Below are 16,369 nucleotides of genomic sequence, written 5' to 3'. Positions count from 1 at the left end.
GGATGTATTTTCTGTGTGTTTTGTTTTGAAGGCTGTTTGTTAACCTCCCTAATTGCCTTGGTTGACATTGAAACCCTGCCTGTTTTTCTTGATCCCGCCGCTGACTGGGTCCTGAGCATCCTAGGAGATGGAGGCAGAGACAAAGGAAATCAGTCCACAATTAAGAATGGAACGATTCTTAATGGAATGCTCGCCTGTGCGCTGGCGGGAGTTGCCAGCGTGCCGAGCGGATTCAGCGCCTTTCTCAGGGCCTCAAAGATCCCAGCGCACTAGGAGGGTGGTTTGTGGCTCCCTGCAGTCCCCACGCCCCGGATCCAAACGACAGAGTTCGGGGACTCACAGGGGCAGCAAGGCGGCAGAGCCGCGGAGCCAGTGCAACTTCTCCGGCGGGACCGCGCCCAATCTTCCCCGCCGCAGTCGGGGAGCCCCGGGGGCCGCCGAGCACAGGCTGCGGACCGCGGCGGGCACGTGGGCTCGGCTGCAGCGCTGCGCCAGGCACCGGCTGCTCGGCTCTGCCCAACCTCTCCGCTCCCGCCTCGGTCCCTGCCTCTGGGGAGAGGGTGCCTCCCCCCTTCCACTTTGCACCAGTCCGAGGGAATTTGCGGTCGGTGACGCGCATCCTTAAGAGAGCCACCTGCAGCGCGGGGCGCGCCGCTCCAGGCGGCATCGCAGGGCTGGGCCGGCGCGGCCTCGGGACCCCGGGCTCCGGAGGCCATGCCGGCGTTGGCGCGCGGCGGCGGCCGGCTGCCGCTGCTCGGTAAGGCCCCGCTCGCTCGCTCGCAGCCCCTCGCGGTCCCTCAGCCCCCACCCCGCAGTGTGGACCCGGGCGCGCGCCTCCTCCGGCCCAGCCGCCTCGCTCCTCCCCGCGCTCGCTCCTTCCATTGCCTCCCGCGCCCCTCCCCTCTTTCGCGCCCTCCGGACTCGCCCACTACTTGCCTGCGGCCCCGGCGTTTCCCACCCCGCGTCCTCTTCCCTCTTCTCCGAAGTCTCTCCTCTGGCTCGGGCCGCGGTCCCGAGTGGCGGCCCGGACTTCGCAGACGGCCTCGCCGAGGCGCTGCGCCGGGTCTGGGGCAGCTCGGCCCGCGCGCTCGGGTGCTGGGCCGTCCGTGGGAGTCTGCGGCCGCGAACTCGGCGCCAGGTGGCCAAGGACCTCTCCTGGCCCGGCCCTTGGATACTGTAGACACCTGGGTGTCGTCTTTAACTCTTCTTTTGAGGTTTTGATTTATGGAGGGAACTCTGATGGGAAAATGCGTCCGCGTTCTCCCCTAGAGCAAGTCATCCTCAATAACGATACCCCCTAGCCCCGCCGAATTTTGGTTGGATCAACGAATAGTTTACCTAGGAAATATTATGCAAACAGATTTACATATTAAAATACTAGCTGTCCCTTTCTTCTAGTCTCTTCTTATCCTGGCATTAAACCCCAAAGGGGTTTTCAAGGACTCCGAGGACTGTCCCCAAAGAATCTGCTGGGTAGCATAGTTGTTATTGAAAAAAAAATCTTCCCATCGGTTCGCGTCAGCTTTCTATTTGGAAAGATGAGAGGACTGAATCGAATTTGGGTTGAAGGCGACAGAGTTCTGGGAGCCCGGCAGCTCCGGTCCTGTCCTAGGTCTGCAACCTTGGGACTGACACTCACCTCCCCCGGCCTCCGCGTCCTCATCTGTGCAGTGAGGGAGTCCGTCCGAGTCCCCTTCAGCTCTGAAATGCTAGGACTTGAAGTCTCTGTGGTAAATAGAGAAAATGCTTGCAATATAGAAGTGCAGGAATTATATCCAATAGGTTTTGTTACAAATAATTCTGAAATATAAAAAGTAAAAAATGGAAATCGGGGGAAAAGAGTTGAAAAACAAAGACATTTTAGTTCTTAAATAGTTATCTTTACTAGTTAGTAAATCTGTAATTTCAAATATGTAGTACAATATGTTTTCCAGATTCCATTAATACAAAATGTTAGCTTTCTATTATGTATGATATTAAGTAGTAAGTGCGTTCTTCAGAAGCATAATGGGCTTTCTAAAGGTATAAGCATCAATACTTGCAACGATATTTAAGCTGCATTGAATTCTTTTCTATTTAGGAAAGAATTCAGAAATTTCTATGTCTCTCTCTCCAGATATTTCTAAATGAAGTATAATTGGCACACAGTAAATATGCACACATCTTAAGAGTACAATTTCATTAGTTTTCACATATGTACGTGCCCAAATAACCACGATCAGACTGAGATATAGAGCAATTCTAGCTCCACCCTCTCTGTCAGTACCCCCTCCCCAGGTAGCCACTATTCTGACTTCTGATGCCATGGATTGCTTTTGCCTATGTTTGAACTTCATGTAAACCAAACCATCATCGTGTGCTCTTTTATGTCCACCTTCTTTTACTCAACATTATAATAATAAGATTCAACCTTGGTCTCTGTAGCAGTGTTTTTTTTTTTTGATTGCTGGTACCATTCCGTGGTATGAATAGATGTTATAATTTATTTTATCCATTATGTTCACGAAGCACATGGAAGTTGTTCCAATTTTGTGTAATTATGCATAGCACTGCTGTGAACATTGTTTTATGTATGGTGGACATAAACACCAGTATAAAGGATTATGCCCACAAGTAGAATTCCTGGATCATAGGGAAGGGATATGTTCAGGTTTGGTAGATACTGTCAAACGGTTTTCCACAGTGGTTATACCAATTTCCACTCCCACTAGCAGTGTATGGCAGTTCCAGTTCCTCACATCTTTGCCAATACTTTGTATTATGGATTTTCTTGAATAAAGAAGGATAAAGTGAGAAGCTTAAACATGAGAACTTTAAAATGATTAATAGCCTTAAATTCTTTGGATTAGAACATGGGATCCCAATTTCCCTTATATTGTAAACACTACTTTTTTTTTTTTTTTTTTTTTTTTTTTTTTTTTTTTGAGACGGAGTCTCGCTCTGTCACCCAGGCTGGAGTGTAGTGGCGTGATCTCAGCTCACTGCAACCTCCGCCTCCCAGGTTCAAGTGATTCTCCTGCCTCAGCCTCCTGAGTAGCTGGGATTACAGGTGCGTGCCACCACACCCAGCTAATTTTTGTATTTTTAGTAGAGACGAGGTTTCACCATGTTGGCCAGGCTGGTCTCGAACTCCTGACCTCAGGCGATCCACCCACCTCAGCCTCCCAAAGCGCTGGGATTACAGGTATAAGCCACCACACCCGGCCATGCCCAGACTTCTATTCATCATTTATGAATAATGATGAAGCTTTCTAAGTGGCATTTGAAGGAGAGGAACATGTTCCCAATGGGCTTTTCTGCATTATCTGCTGACACTGGACAGAGAGAAGTATTTCAATATTTTAAGAGCTATGATACTACCTTTTTCATTAGTGTTAAAAAAAATTCGTATTCAAAGCCTTGAACTGCACATTTGAGTTGCCATTCTTTGCTCTTGTTGCTTATCTTAGTTTATTGCCTTCTTGGAAACTCCTAGCCCAAGGGGGAATGATTCAGGAGAAAGTGGAGGGAAGGGACACTCAGCAAAGCTTGGTTTGGATTGGATGTGAGCCCAGACCTGCCGACCTGACATTAATGTCCCCTCTGACTCTGAAACTCTAGTTCTAATTTTTGCCATTATATAGGTGTAGATTGGATATTAATTTCTTTTTAGGTACTTCACATCTATCTATAGTAAATTATCCTCTTAGGCTTAATTGTGAACTTCTTGCCTTACATTAAAAATGGATTAACTTTTTATAACTAAGAAGGCACTTTCAGTAACTCTTAGCTATTGGTAAATATTTGTTATTGGATTCTCCTGTTGTTTAAACTGAAAAACAATCAGGCAATGAGATATTAAATGGGAAGGAGGAAGACTTACTTATATTCCAAGGGAAGACTTCAGATAAGAAAAATGAAGAGAAAACATGCATTAGGAAGAAAAAATCTGTTTTTATTTAACAAACTTTAATTGAATACCCATTTTTTTCCTTCCTTCCTTCTTTCCTTCCTTTCTTTCTTTCTTTCTTTCTTTTTCTTTCTTTCTTTCGACAGTCTCCCTTTGTCATTGAGGCTGGAGTGCAGTGGTGTGATCACAGCTCACTGCAGCTTCAACCTCCTGGGCTCAAGCAAGCCTCCTACCTCAGCCTCCTGAGTACCTGGGACCACAGGCACGTGCCACCATACCTCATTAATTTTTTGAAAAATTTTTTGGTAGAGATGAGATCTCACTGTATTGCTCAGGCTAATCTTGAACTCCTGGGCTCAAGTGATCCCCCCAAAGTGCTAGGATTACAGGTGTGAGCTACCGTGCCTGACGGAATACCTATTTCTACTATTTCTTGCTAGGCACAAGCAGTACAAAGATTAAAGAGATGGAGGTAGGGGAACTTGTGTATAAATAACCAATTTTTTTTTTTTTAAGAAATGTGTGGTCATTGCCTTTCCCCAGGAAACGTATTTCAGTATGCTTTCTTTTATTAAACCTTCCAATACAGTTATTATGATTACTAAATATACATTAAAAATTGCATGAGTCTGGCTGGGTGTGATGGCTCACGCCTGTAATCCCAGCACTTTGGGAGGCTGAGGCAGGCAGATCACTTGAGGAGTTTGAGACCAGCCTGGCCAACATGGTGAAACCCTGTTTCTACTAAAAATACAAAAGTTAGCCAGGCGTGGTGGCGGACGCTTGTAATCCCAGCTACTTGGGAGGCTGAAGCAGGAGAATCACTTGAGCCTGGGAGGCAGAGGTTGCAGTGAGCCAAGATTGCGCCATTGCACTATACCCTTGGTGACAGAGTGCGACTCCATCTCAAAAAAAAAAAAAAATTGCATGCGTCAATGAAGGAAGCTTTAGCCTGGTCAGAAAAGGGATCCCAGTTTTTTGCCCCCTAAAACTACTTTTAAAATTTTTTTTGAGACAAGACCTGGCCCTATCACCCAGGCTGGAGTGCAGTGGTACAGTCTCGGCTCACTGCAACCTCTGCCTTACGGACTCAAGCAAGCCTCCCACCTCAACCTCCTGAGTTGTGGGACTACAGGCATGCACCATGACACCCGACTAATTTTTGTATTTTTTGTAGAGATGGGGTTTCACTGTGTTGTCTAGGCTGGTCTTGAACTCCTGAGCTCAAGCAATCCTCCTGCCTCAGCCTCCCAAAGTGCTGGGATTACACATGTAAGCCAGTGCGCCCAGCCTAAAACTACTTAAAACTGGAGATATAGTACTTTATTTAATGCTTATGGGAAAGAAAATGCTCTTCCATTTAAAGTAAAAGGAACAAACTGTTCCAAAGCTAAATATGGTCATCTTTTAGGTCTTGGGAAGAAGCACTTTTCCAAATCATTCTTTAAGCAAAGGTATTGACTACATTTTACTCTGGCGGGGTATTCCTGCTCATTTGAGAAGCCCACAAAATGCCTCGGCTTCAGCAACATATCCACGGTTCTTTGTGTTCCTCTCATCTCATCCTTGCATGACACTCGGCAAGCAGGGTGACAGTAACTAACCCCTATCATTCAAGTTCAAGATTACAGTCTTGCTGCCTCCCCACATACCTACCAGACATTGCCTTAATCTTTGGGCAAAGATTTTGATTTGACAAAAAGCAAATAATCTCAAGCGTATTGTATTTTATCATTTTTCTTAACTTTGAAAGGGATCTTGTAGATAACAGGAGTAAGAATTTGGAGAGGGGGCCGGGCAAGGTGGCTCATGCCTGTAATCCCAGCACTTTGGGAGGCCAAGGTGGGCAGATCACGAGGTCAAGAGATCAAGACCATCCTGGCCAACGTGATAAAACCCTGTCTCTACTAAAAATACAAAAATTAGCTGGATGTGGTGGCGCACGCCTGTAGTCTCAGCTACTCAGGAGGCTGAGGCAGGAGAATCACTTGAACCTGGGAGGTGGAGGTTGCAGTGAGCCGAGATCACGCCACTGCATTCCAGCCTGGAGACAGAGTGAGACTCCTTCTCAAAAAAAAAGAGAGGGGAAACTGAAGGGCTGGAAATTGGCTTAGCTTGGTCTTGACACTGTGCTGTATCCTTTATTCCCTCTGAAATAGCAAATTCTTGTGAACTTCACAGTAGGTGGTTTGTCTGAGTAGAGCTTTTTGGTTTTTTGTTTTTTCTTATATACCCAGACTGCTCACCTGCAAGCTTTTTGGTTTTTATCAGGAGACTTTGTGATCTTAAGATGTTTTTCTATGACTTCCAGAAAAGCTGTATCCACTTCTCAGGTAGTCACAGTTATAGGGTCGAAGATTTTTCTGTCTTTGGGGAATCTGCGAGTTTTATACCTAAGTGATTTAGTTATTCTTGGTTGATACTTTCTATGGCTGCATTATCAGTGGTTTTGAAGTAATGAAAGCTTTTGTAGAAGTCACTACTGGTCACTAATTTGACTCACGCAATTCTGTTCTATGAGTACCAACACATGTGAAGGAAATTTTAAAATAATATAAAAGTAGGCAGAGTGCAGTGGTTCACACCTGTATCCCCAGCACTTTGGGAGGCCTAGGTGGGAGGATCACTGGAGCCCAGGAGTTCAAGACCAGCCTGGGCAATACAGCGAGACCCAGTCTCTACAAAAAAATTTAAAAATTAACTGAGCGTAGAGGCACATGCCTGTAGCCTCAGCTACTCAGGAGGCTGAGATAAGAGGATAGCTTGAGCCCAGGAATTTGAGGCTGCAGTGAGCTACGACCATGCCACTGTACTCTAACGTGGGTGACAGAGCAAGATGCTATCTCTAAAAAAAGAAAAAAGAAAGGAAAAAAATATAAAGTGCACACAGTGTTCTTTTGTGGCCACAGAAATTGCATAAGATCCTAAAAGAGGAACCATTTTTTTTTTAGGTTAAACAGTAAAAATATATATATTTTTTACTGCTGTCATTATAAGGTCAATTGGTAGCCAAGAATCTTCCATAGAATTATTACAGCCTGCTAAAGCAGGCTTTAGTGTATAAGACAGTGTATAAGATAGTCACTGAATTCGGTCTTCGAATATTTTGTTATTTGAGTTATGCTTTTCCTAATGTTTGATATTATGTTCTTGGAGGTAATGCCCATAGATATATTAGGACTAAAAACACATTTAGGAAACGTGCTGTTTTCTGTGGCAGAGAATGTCTCTGCACTTAAGTTCCTCATTTGTAAAAAGGAGATAAGCAGTATCTTACTCCTTCATCAGATAATACTTGTAAAGCACAGCTGCACTCCTTGTTAGGCACGTGTTTTGCAGAAAGAAAAATATATGAAGTCTGAAGACATTAGGATTTGGAGTCACAAGATTTGCCTGCTTCTCTCCTTCCCTCCCTTCTTTTTTAATTCCCTCCCTCCTTCCCACCCTTCCTCCTTCCACAGATGTTTTTGAGCGCCGTCTATGTCTAGGACCTGTGTTAAATGCTACACAGTACTGTTTCCTGCCCTCAAAGTATAATGTTAGGGGTGTTGGTGGGAGAAGGTCAGACATATAGAAAGAAAATTGCAGTGGAGTTTTAGAAATATGCACAGCGGCTGAACCTCTAACCCAGACTGAGAAGGTAAAGCAAAGCTTCCAAGAGAAGGTGATGCCAGAGTCATACTGGAAGAGAAGTAAGACTTGTCAGAGAAAGAAGAGGGTGAGGATGTTCCAGGTAAATAGGACAGCAAATGGAGTTTTCCACAGATGGAAAACTATGATTTCATTCCGAGTTGTTGTGACACAATGTATAAGGTCGCCAGGATTAGAGTAACTATCATTTATAAAGTTGTAATTCAGCAAATTATTTGCAGATTTCTAATGAATAGGTTTTAACAAAAGAAAATTCAGGGTTGCCTGAGCATAACGTGTAATGTGTAAGGGATACTTTGGTGATGTGTTATGTTAAGTGGTTGGACTTTATCATGTAGACCAAGAGTCTCTGGATGGTTGGTCTGATGTGGGGATCCATGCCTATAGTCCCAGCTACATGGGAGGCTCGCTTGAGCCCAAGAGTTCAAGTCCAGCCTGGCCAACATAGCAAGATCCCATCTCTAATTAAAAAAAAAAAGAGGCCAGGTGTGGTGGCTCACACCTGTAATCCCAGCAGTTTGGGAGGCCAAGGTGAGTGGATCACTTGAGCCCAGGAGTTTGAGGCCAGCCTGGGCAACATGGCAAAACCCCATTTCTACAAAAAAATACAAAAAAAGTTAGCCAGATGTGCTGGCACGTGTCTGTAGTCCCAGCTACTAGGGAGGCTGAGACAAGAGAATTGCTTGAGTCTGGGATGTGGAGGTTGCAGCGAGCCAAGATCACACCACTGCACTCCAGCCTGGGTGACAGAGCGAGACCCTGTCTCAAAAAAAAAAAAAAAAAAGTAGTCTCTGGATGGATTTCAGGGGGTTTGTTATATCTTCCCTCTGTGTGTGTGTGTGTGTGTGTGTGTGTGTGTGTGTGAGCATGCTTTTTTTTTTTTGGAAAGTGAGTTAATTGCTACCTTCAGATTTTCAAAGGGGTTTGTGACTCAAGAAAGGGTAATCATTGCTGTTGGTTCTGGAGGGCTTTAAGCAGAGGTGTGACATGCTCTGATTTGTATTTTAGAAAGACAATTCTGGTGTCTGTGTGTAGGATGAATATGGGGCCAACAGAACTGTGGCAGGGAAGTTGTTGGCAGTAGTCCAGGCCAGAGATGATAACGAGGGCTTGAATTAGGGTAATGGTGATAGAGATGTGGAGCTGAGAATTGCTTTGAGAATTATCAAGTAGTCAAAATGTTAGCTGAGCATGGTGGTGTGCACCTGTAAGCCCAGCCACTCTGGAGGCTGAGGCAGGAGGATCACTTGAGCCCAGGAGATTGAGGCTGCAGTGAGCTATGATCCTGCCACTGCACTCCAGCCTGGGTGGTAGAGCGAGACCCTATCTAAAAAAACAGTCAAAATGTAAGGGTTGGCAATTGCCTGGGTAATGGGAAATGAGGGAGAGGGAGGAGTCAAAAAATGGCTTCTGGGTTTCTGGATCCTGTGACACTGGAGGTTTGCCACTGAGGAGGATTTGGGGAGAGGGAGGAGAGAGGGAGATAGGAAGAAGTGGGGCTTAGGGAGGAGAAAGGTGAGTTAAATTTCCATTTGAGTTTAAGGTTCCTGGCGGGGGTTACCCAGATATATAGTTAAAGACACAGAAGGTATGAATTAGGAACTTGTGAGCAGATATATTCTTTTTTATTTTATTTTTATTTTTTGAGACGGAGTCTCGCTCCATCACCCAGGCTGGAGTGCAATGGCACGATCTTGGCTCACTGCAACCTCTGCCTCCTGGGTTCAAGTGATTCTCCTGCCTCAGCCTCCCGAGTAGCTGGGACTGCAGGCGCTGTCCACCACGCCTGGCTAATTTTTGTATTTTTAGTAAAGACAGGGTTTCACCATGTTGGCCAGGCTGGTTTCGAACTCCTGACGTCAAGCAATCCACCTGCCTTGGCCTCCCAAAGTGCTGGGATTACAGGCGTAATCCTGGCCACGCCTGGCTTATTTTTTATTTTTATAGAGATGAGGTCTTGCTGTTACCCAGGCTGGTCTTGAATGCTTGAGTTCAAGCGACCCTCTCACCTTGGCTTCCCAGAGTGCTGAGATTACAGGCGTGAGCCACTGCACCCAGCCTCACCAGCAGATAGACAGTAGTTAAAATTATGAGAATTTATAGAGAAAGAACATTGAATGAATGAGTTCAGAGAATGAAACCTTGGAGTTACCCAGTCTACTGCCCTCATTTACCACAGGAAGAAAATGGGGCCCAAAGAGGATAAATGAGTTGCTCAAATTCAGTTTTCAAAGCTGATAACTTTCAGAAGAGGGACTTGGAACTCTGGTCTCCAACTCTTTGCCTCACAGAAGACAGCTTGAAAATGAAGTGTCTTGACATCCTCTGGTTTGTTTCATAATGTGTAAAATAAAGCCACAACTCTTTAAAGTTTTAGATTAATGTCAACTTTTGTTTTACTTACCCCCACCCCCATCCCAGTACTGTCCCTTCAAAGTGTACCACTTTGAGAGCTCTTTTTCAATTCCAAAGTTGTCCTCACTGCTCAGAATGTGTTTGGAACTGGATTCTGGGAATTTCCATTAAGGTTTTAGAATGAATTTTTGGAAAGAACCTTAATATTGATGGTGGCAAATTTCCTTTGGCTTTGTTCTTTTGTTGAGGGGGCAGGGGCGGACAGGTCTCACTCTGTCACCCAGGCTGGAGTGCAGTGGCATGATCTTGGCTCACTGCAGGCTTCACTTTGCGGACTTCAGTGATCCTCCCACCTCAGCCTCCTGAGTAGTTGAGACCACAGGTGTGCACCACCACACTAGGCTAGTTTTTGTATTTTTGGTAGAGATGGGGCTTTGCCATGTTGGCCAGGCTGGTCTCGCACTCCTGAGCTCAAGTGATCCTCCTGCCTCGGCCTCCCAAAGTGCTGGGATTATAAGTGTGAGCCACCGCATCTGGCCAGCTTTTTAAAAAGTCAGGTTTATTGAGGTACAATTTTCATACAGTAAATTTCATCCTCTTTAGTATGCAGTTCTATGAGTTTAAGAAACAAATACAGTCATGGAACTGCCACCACTACCAAGATACAGACATTTCCATTCCCCTTAAAAGTTCCCTCATGGTGGTGCACAGTGGCTCGAACCTGTAATCCCAGCACTTTGGGAGGCTGAGGCAGGCAGATCAAGAGGTCAGGAGTTCAAGACCAGCTTGGCCATCATGGTGAAACCCTGTCTCTACTAAAAATACAAAAAATTGGGCATGGTGATGCACGCCTGTAATCCCAGCTACTCGGGAGGCTGAGGCAGGATAATCATTTGAACCTGGGAGGCGGAGGTTGCAGTGAGCTGAGATTGTGCCGCCACACTTCACCCTGGGTGACAGAGACAGACTCCATCTAAAAAAAAGTTCCCTCATGGCGGGGCGCAGTAGCTCACGTCTGTAATCTCAGCATTTGGGGAGGCCGAGGCGGGCGGATCATTTGAAGTCAGGAGTTTGAGACCAGCCTGGCTAACATGGTGAAACCTTATCTCTACTAAAAATATATATATAAAACTTAGCCGGGCATGGTGGCAGGCGCCTGTAATCCCAGTTGCTCGGGAGGCTGAGGCAGGAGAATTGCTTGAACCCAGGAGGTGGAGGTTGCAGTGAGCCAAGATCACGCCACTGCACTCCAGCCTGGGCAACACAGCAAGACTCCATCTCAAAAAAAAAAAAAAGTTCCCTCATGCCCTTTTGTAGTCAACCCTGATCCCTACCCCAAGCCCCTCACAACCAGTACTCTCTTTCCTGTTTTCATTCCCTTTATAGAATGTCATGTAAGTGGAATCTTATGATATGTAGCCTTTGAGTGTGTTTATTTCACATAGCAGAATTATCAGATTTATCTGATCAGGTGATTGTTACGTATATCAGTAATTTTTTCTTTCTGGTGCTGAGTAGTATCCTATTGTATGGATAGGCCTCAGTTTGTTTATCCATTAACCAACGACTGGTCATTTGTTTGCTTCCAGTTTTTGGCAATGATGAATAAAACAGCTATAAATATTTGAACACAGGTTTTTGTGTAAGCATAGGTTTTCATTTCTTTTGGGTAAATACCTCAGAGTGGTATTGTATTGCTGCACTGGATGCTAAGTGAATGTTTAACCTCATGAGAAACTGCCAAACTGTTTTTCAAAGTGATTGTACCATTTGTCATTTTCCCCAACAATGTGTGAGAACTGCATTTGCTCAAGGTCATCGTCAGCATGTGGTATTGTCAGTTTTTTGGTTTGGGTTTTTAACCATTCTAATAGTGGTGTAGCAATGTGTACTGTGGCTTAAATTTGCATTTCCCTAATGACTAATGATGTTAAGCATCTTTTCATGTGTTTAATTGTCATCCTATATTTTGTTTGGTGAAGTGTCTCCCAAAATCTTTTGCCCATTTTTAAACCTGGAGTGTTTGTTTTATTATTATTGGGTTTTAAGGGTTCTTTGCGTATTATGGATACAAGTCCTTTTTCACATGTATATCATCAAACTATTTTCTCCAGTCTGTGGCTTGTCTTCATTTTTTAAGAATGTTTTCTGGGCTGGGTGGGCCAGCTCACGCTTGTAATCCCAACACTTTGGGAGGCCGAGGCAGGCGGATCACCAGGTCAGGAGTTCAAGACCAGACTGGCCAACATAGTGAAACCCCGTCTCTACGAAAAAACAAAAAAATTAGCTGGGCGTGGTGGTGGGCGCCTGTAATCCCAGCTACTCGGGAGGCTGAGGCAGGAGAATCGCTTGAACCCGGGGGTGGAGGTTGCAGTGAGCCGAGATCGCACCATTGCACTCCAGCCCAGGTGACAGTGTGAGACTCTGTTTCAAAAAAAAAAAAAAAAGGTTTTGGATGGCTCACACCTGTAATCCCAGCACTTTGGGAGGCCAAGGCAGGTGGATCACCTGAGGTCAGCAGTTCAAGACCAGCCTGGCCAACATGGCAAAACCCTGTCTCTAGTAAAAATACAAAAATTAGCCAGGCATGGTTAATTCCATGTAATTCCTGCTACTTGGGAGGCTGAGGTGTGAGAATCACCTGAACCTGGGAGGTGGAGGTTGCAGTGAGCTGAGATTGTGCCACTGCACTCCGCCTGGGCAACAGAGTGAGACTCCGTCTTAAAAAAAAAAAAAAAGAATGTTTTCTGAGGAGCAAAAGTTTTTCATTTTGGTGAAGTCCACTAGTGAAAGAAAATTAAACTGAACACTGCTTTGATTCCCACCTAACCCAGCTTAAATGCAAGACATGAAAGAACAAAGTGCTCACCATAAATTTAATTGCATCCCAGAAAAAAGTTCAAGAATATTTAACAGAAGACAAAAACATCCAGCACCAGGTAAAATTCACAATGTCTGACACCCAGTTATAAATTTACTAGACAAACAAGGAACAAGAAATATTTAACTTAAGGAGAAAAATCAGTCACCCAAAAGGGACCCAGAAATGACATCAAATGTGGAATTAGTGGGCAAGAAAATTAAAACAGTTATTATAACAATATTCCAAATCTTTCTGAATGAGGAAAGATTGTACATGTTAAGAAGAGACATAGTAAATATAACAAATTACTCAAATTGAACTACTAAGGATGAAAACTCAATTACACTGGAGAGGATTAGTACCAGATTAAACATTGTAGGAGAAAAGATTAGTGGACTTGGCGGCATAGCAACAGAAACTATCCAAAATGAACAGAGCAAAAAAGACCAAATAACGTAAACAGAGAATTAGGGAGGTACAGAACTTCAGGTCGTCAGATATACATGTAATTAGAGTCCCTAAAGGAGAGAATGGAGGAAAGGAAGATGACAGTAAAGATATGTCAAAAATAATGGAGGAAAATTGTCAAAATCGGATAAGAATGATAAACCTATGGGTTCAAGAAGCCCAGTGAAACTCAAACACATGACTTATGACAACTACAAAAGGCTAATTATCATCAAATTGGTTAAAGCCAGAGACTAAGAGAAAATCTTAAAAGCATCCGGAGAAAAAAAGATACATTCATTTGGCAGACTTCTTGTCATGAACTATGTAAGTCAAAAGACAGTGAAGAAACATTGCAACATCTTTAAAGAACTGAAGGATGCTTTGGGAGGCTGAGGCAGGAGGATTGCTTGAAGCAAGGAGTTCAAGACCAGCCTGGGCAACATAGCAATCCACTGTCTCTACGAAAAATAAAAGAATTAGCCAGACATGATGGTGTGTCCTTGTAGTCAAAGCTACTTCAGAGGCTGAGGTAGGAGGATTGCTAGAGCCCAGGAGTTCAAGGCTGCAGTGAGCTATGATCATGCCACTGTACTTCATCCTGGACAACAGAGCAAAACTAATAATATAAATGTGTAGTTCTATATCCAAAAATAAAACACTTTCAAAAATGAAGAGAAACAAATAGTTTTTCAGATGTACAAAAACTGAAAGAAACAATCACTACCAGACTGGCACAATACGAACTGTTAAAGAAAGTTCTTCAGACAGGTGGGCATGGTGGTTCATGCCTGCAATCCTAGCACTTTGGGAGGCCAAGGTGGGCAGATCCCTTGAGGTCAGGAGTTCAAGACCAGCCTGGCCAGCATGGTGGAACCCCATCTCTACTAAAAATACAAAAATTAGCTGGGTTTGATTGTGCAAGTTTGTAATTCCAGCTACTCGGGAGGCTGAGGCAGAAGTATTGCTTGAACCTGGGAGGCGGAGGTTGAAGTGAGCAGAGATTTCACCACTGCACTCCAGTGTGAGTGACAGAGCAAACTCCATCTCAAACACACACACACACACACACACACATACACACACACACGAGTTCTTCAGACAGAAGAAAAAATAATACAAAATGAAAATCTGGATTTACACAAAGGAATACAAAATAGTGGGAATGGAAACTATTTGAGTAAGTATAGCCTTTTTTTCTTATTGTTTAAATCTCTTTAAAAGACAATTCACTGTTTAAAGCAATAATAATAATAATGTCTTGTGGGGTTTATAGCTTAAGTAGAAGTACAGTGTATGTCAGCAATACCACAAAGCCTGAAAGAAATGAAACGGAAATATGCCAGTGTAAGGTCCTAGTATTAGATATGAAGTAATGTAACATCACCTAAAGGTAGACTGTGTTATGGTAAACATGTAATACTATGAACCTTAAATCGACTACTAAAACAAAACAAAGCATTATAGCTAATAATCCACAAAAGGAAATAAAGTGGAATCATTTTTTTAAAAGCTCAGTTATTCCCAAAGGAGGCAGAAAAAAGAGAAGAAAGAATAAAAAACAGAAGGGACAAATGGAAAACAAAGAACAATATAGTAGATTTAAATCTGATCATGTCAATACTTTCTATAAATTAAAATGATCTAAATATTATAATTAAAAAGCAGAAGTTTCAGATTTGGCTAAAGAAAAGTAAGACCCAACTATATGCATCATAAATGAAACCAGTCCTGGATATTTTGTTAATGTAATTTTTTATTTAAAGAAGGGGTCTTGTCATGTTACCCAGGCTGGTCTCAAACTCCTGGGCTCAAATGATCTGCCCACACTGGCCTCCCGAGGTGCTGGGATTGCAGGTGTGAGCCACCATGCCCAGCCCTAGTCCTGAATATGAAGACACAAATAGGTTAAAAGTAAATGGATGGGGAAAAAAATCCCATTCTAACACTAATCAAAAGAGAGCCAGAGGTAATGATATTAGACAAAGTACATTTCAGAGAAAAGAATATTGCTAGAAACAAAGAGAGCCATTTCATGTTATAAGGCTTGATTCATCAAAAGTACATAACAATCCTAAACGTATGCACCTAGTAACAGAACTTGAAAATACATGGGGCAAAATCTGATTGAACTGCAAGGAGAAATAAACAAATACACAATTATATTCAAAGTGTATGACACTCCTTCTCCTTCAATAATTGATAGAACAAGGACAAATAAATAAGTAGGATATAGAAGACTTGAACGGCATTGTCAAGCAACTTGACCACATCACATTTATGGAACATTCCACCTAACAATAGTCACAGTAGTCAAATGCACATCTTTTTTCTTTTCTTTTTTTTTTTTTTTTTGAGATGGAGTCTCGCTCTGTTGCCCAGGCTGGAGTGCAGTGGCACAATCTTGGCTCACTACAACCTCTGCCTCCCGGGCTCAAGTAATTCTCCTGCCTCAGCCTCCCGAGTAGCTGGAACTATAGGCGTGCGCCACCACGCCCAGCTAATTTTTTGTATTTTTAGTAGAAACAGGGTTTCACCACGTTGGCCAGGCTGGTCTTGAACTCCTTTCTCAGGTGATCCGCTCGCGTCGGCCTCCCAAAGTGAGGTGTCACAGGCGTGAGCCACCGCCCCGGCTTGCACATCTTTTCAGGTGCACACTTACCAAGGTAGAGCATATTCTGAACCATAAAACAAGTGTCAGTGAATTTTTTTTTTTTTTTTTTAGAGGAAGGCTTGCTCTGTCGCCCAGGCTGGAGTGCAGTGGCGCGATCTCGGCTCACTGCAAGCTCCACCTCCCGGGTTCACGCCATTCTCCTGCCTCAGCCTCCCGAGTAGCTAGGACTACAGGCGCCCGCCACCACGCCCAGCTAATTTTTTGTATTTTTAGTATAGACGGGGTTTCACCGTGTTAGCCAGGATGGTCTCAATCTCCTGACCTCGTGATCCACCCTCCTCGGCCTCCCAAAGTGCTGGGATTACAGGCATAAGCCACTGTGCCCGGCTGTAAATTTTAAAAGATTCAATACATACAAAGTATATCTTCTGACTACAGTGGCATTAAATTAAAATTTCAGCCTGGGCAAGATGGCAAAACCCCATCTCTACAAAAATTAGAAAAAAATAATTAGCCAGGTTGGTGGCATTTTCCTGTACTCCCAGCTACA

General features: G+C 43.9%; 1 protein-coding gene across 1 annotated transcript in view; it reads left to right on the top strand.

Annotated features, from left to right (window-relative positions):
- The first annotated feature begins 642 nt into the window (after nt 1-642).
- The window catches only part of FLT3 (fms related receptor tyrosine kinase 3), a 97,956-nt gene continuing 82,229 nt past the window's right edge, over nt 643-16,369 (top strand). Inside the window, exon 1 of the mRNA XM_034936495.3 lies at nt 643-757. Within this exon, the coding sequence (XP_034792386.1) occupies nt 715-757 (43 nt within the window). The 5' untranslated portion in view covers nt 643-714. The remainder of the gene's footprint in view (nt 758-16,369) is intronic.

Source organism: Pan paniscus, chromosome 14, assembly GCF_029289425.2.
Source record: "Pan paniscus chromosome 14, NHGRI_mPanPan1-v2.0_pri, whole genome shotgun sequence".
In the NCBI taxonomy this organism is placed as follows: Eukaryota; Metazoa; Chordata; class Mammalia; order Primates; family Hominidae; genus Pan; species Pan paniscus.
The sequence above is the reverse complement of the archived record's forward strand: the minus strand, read 5'-3'. Positions and strand labels throughout refer to the sequence as shown.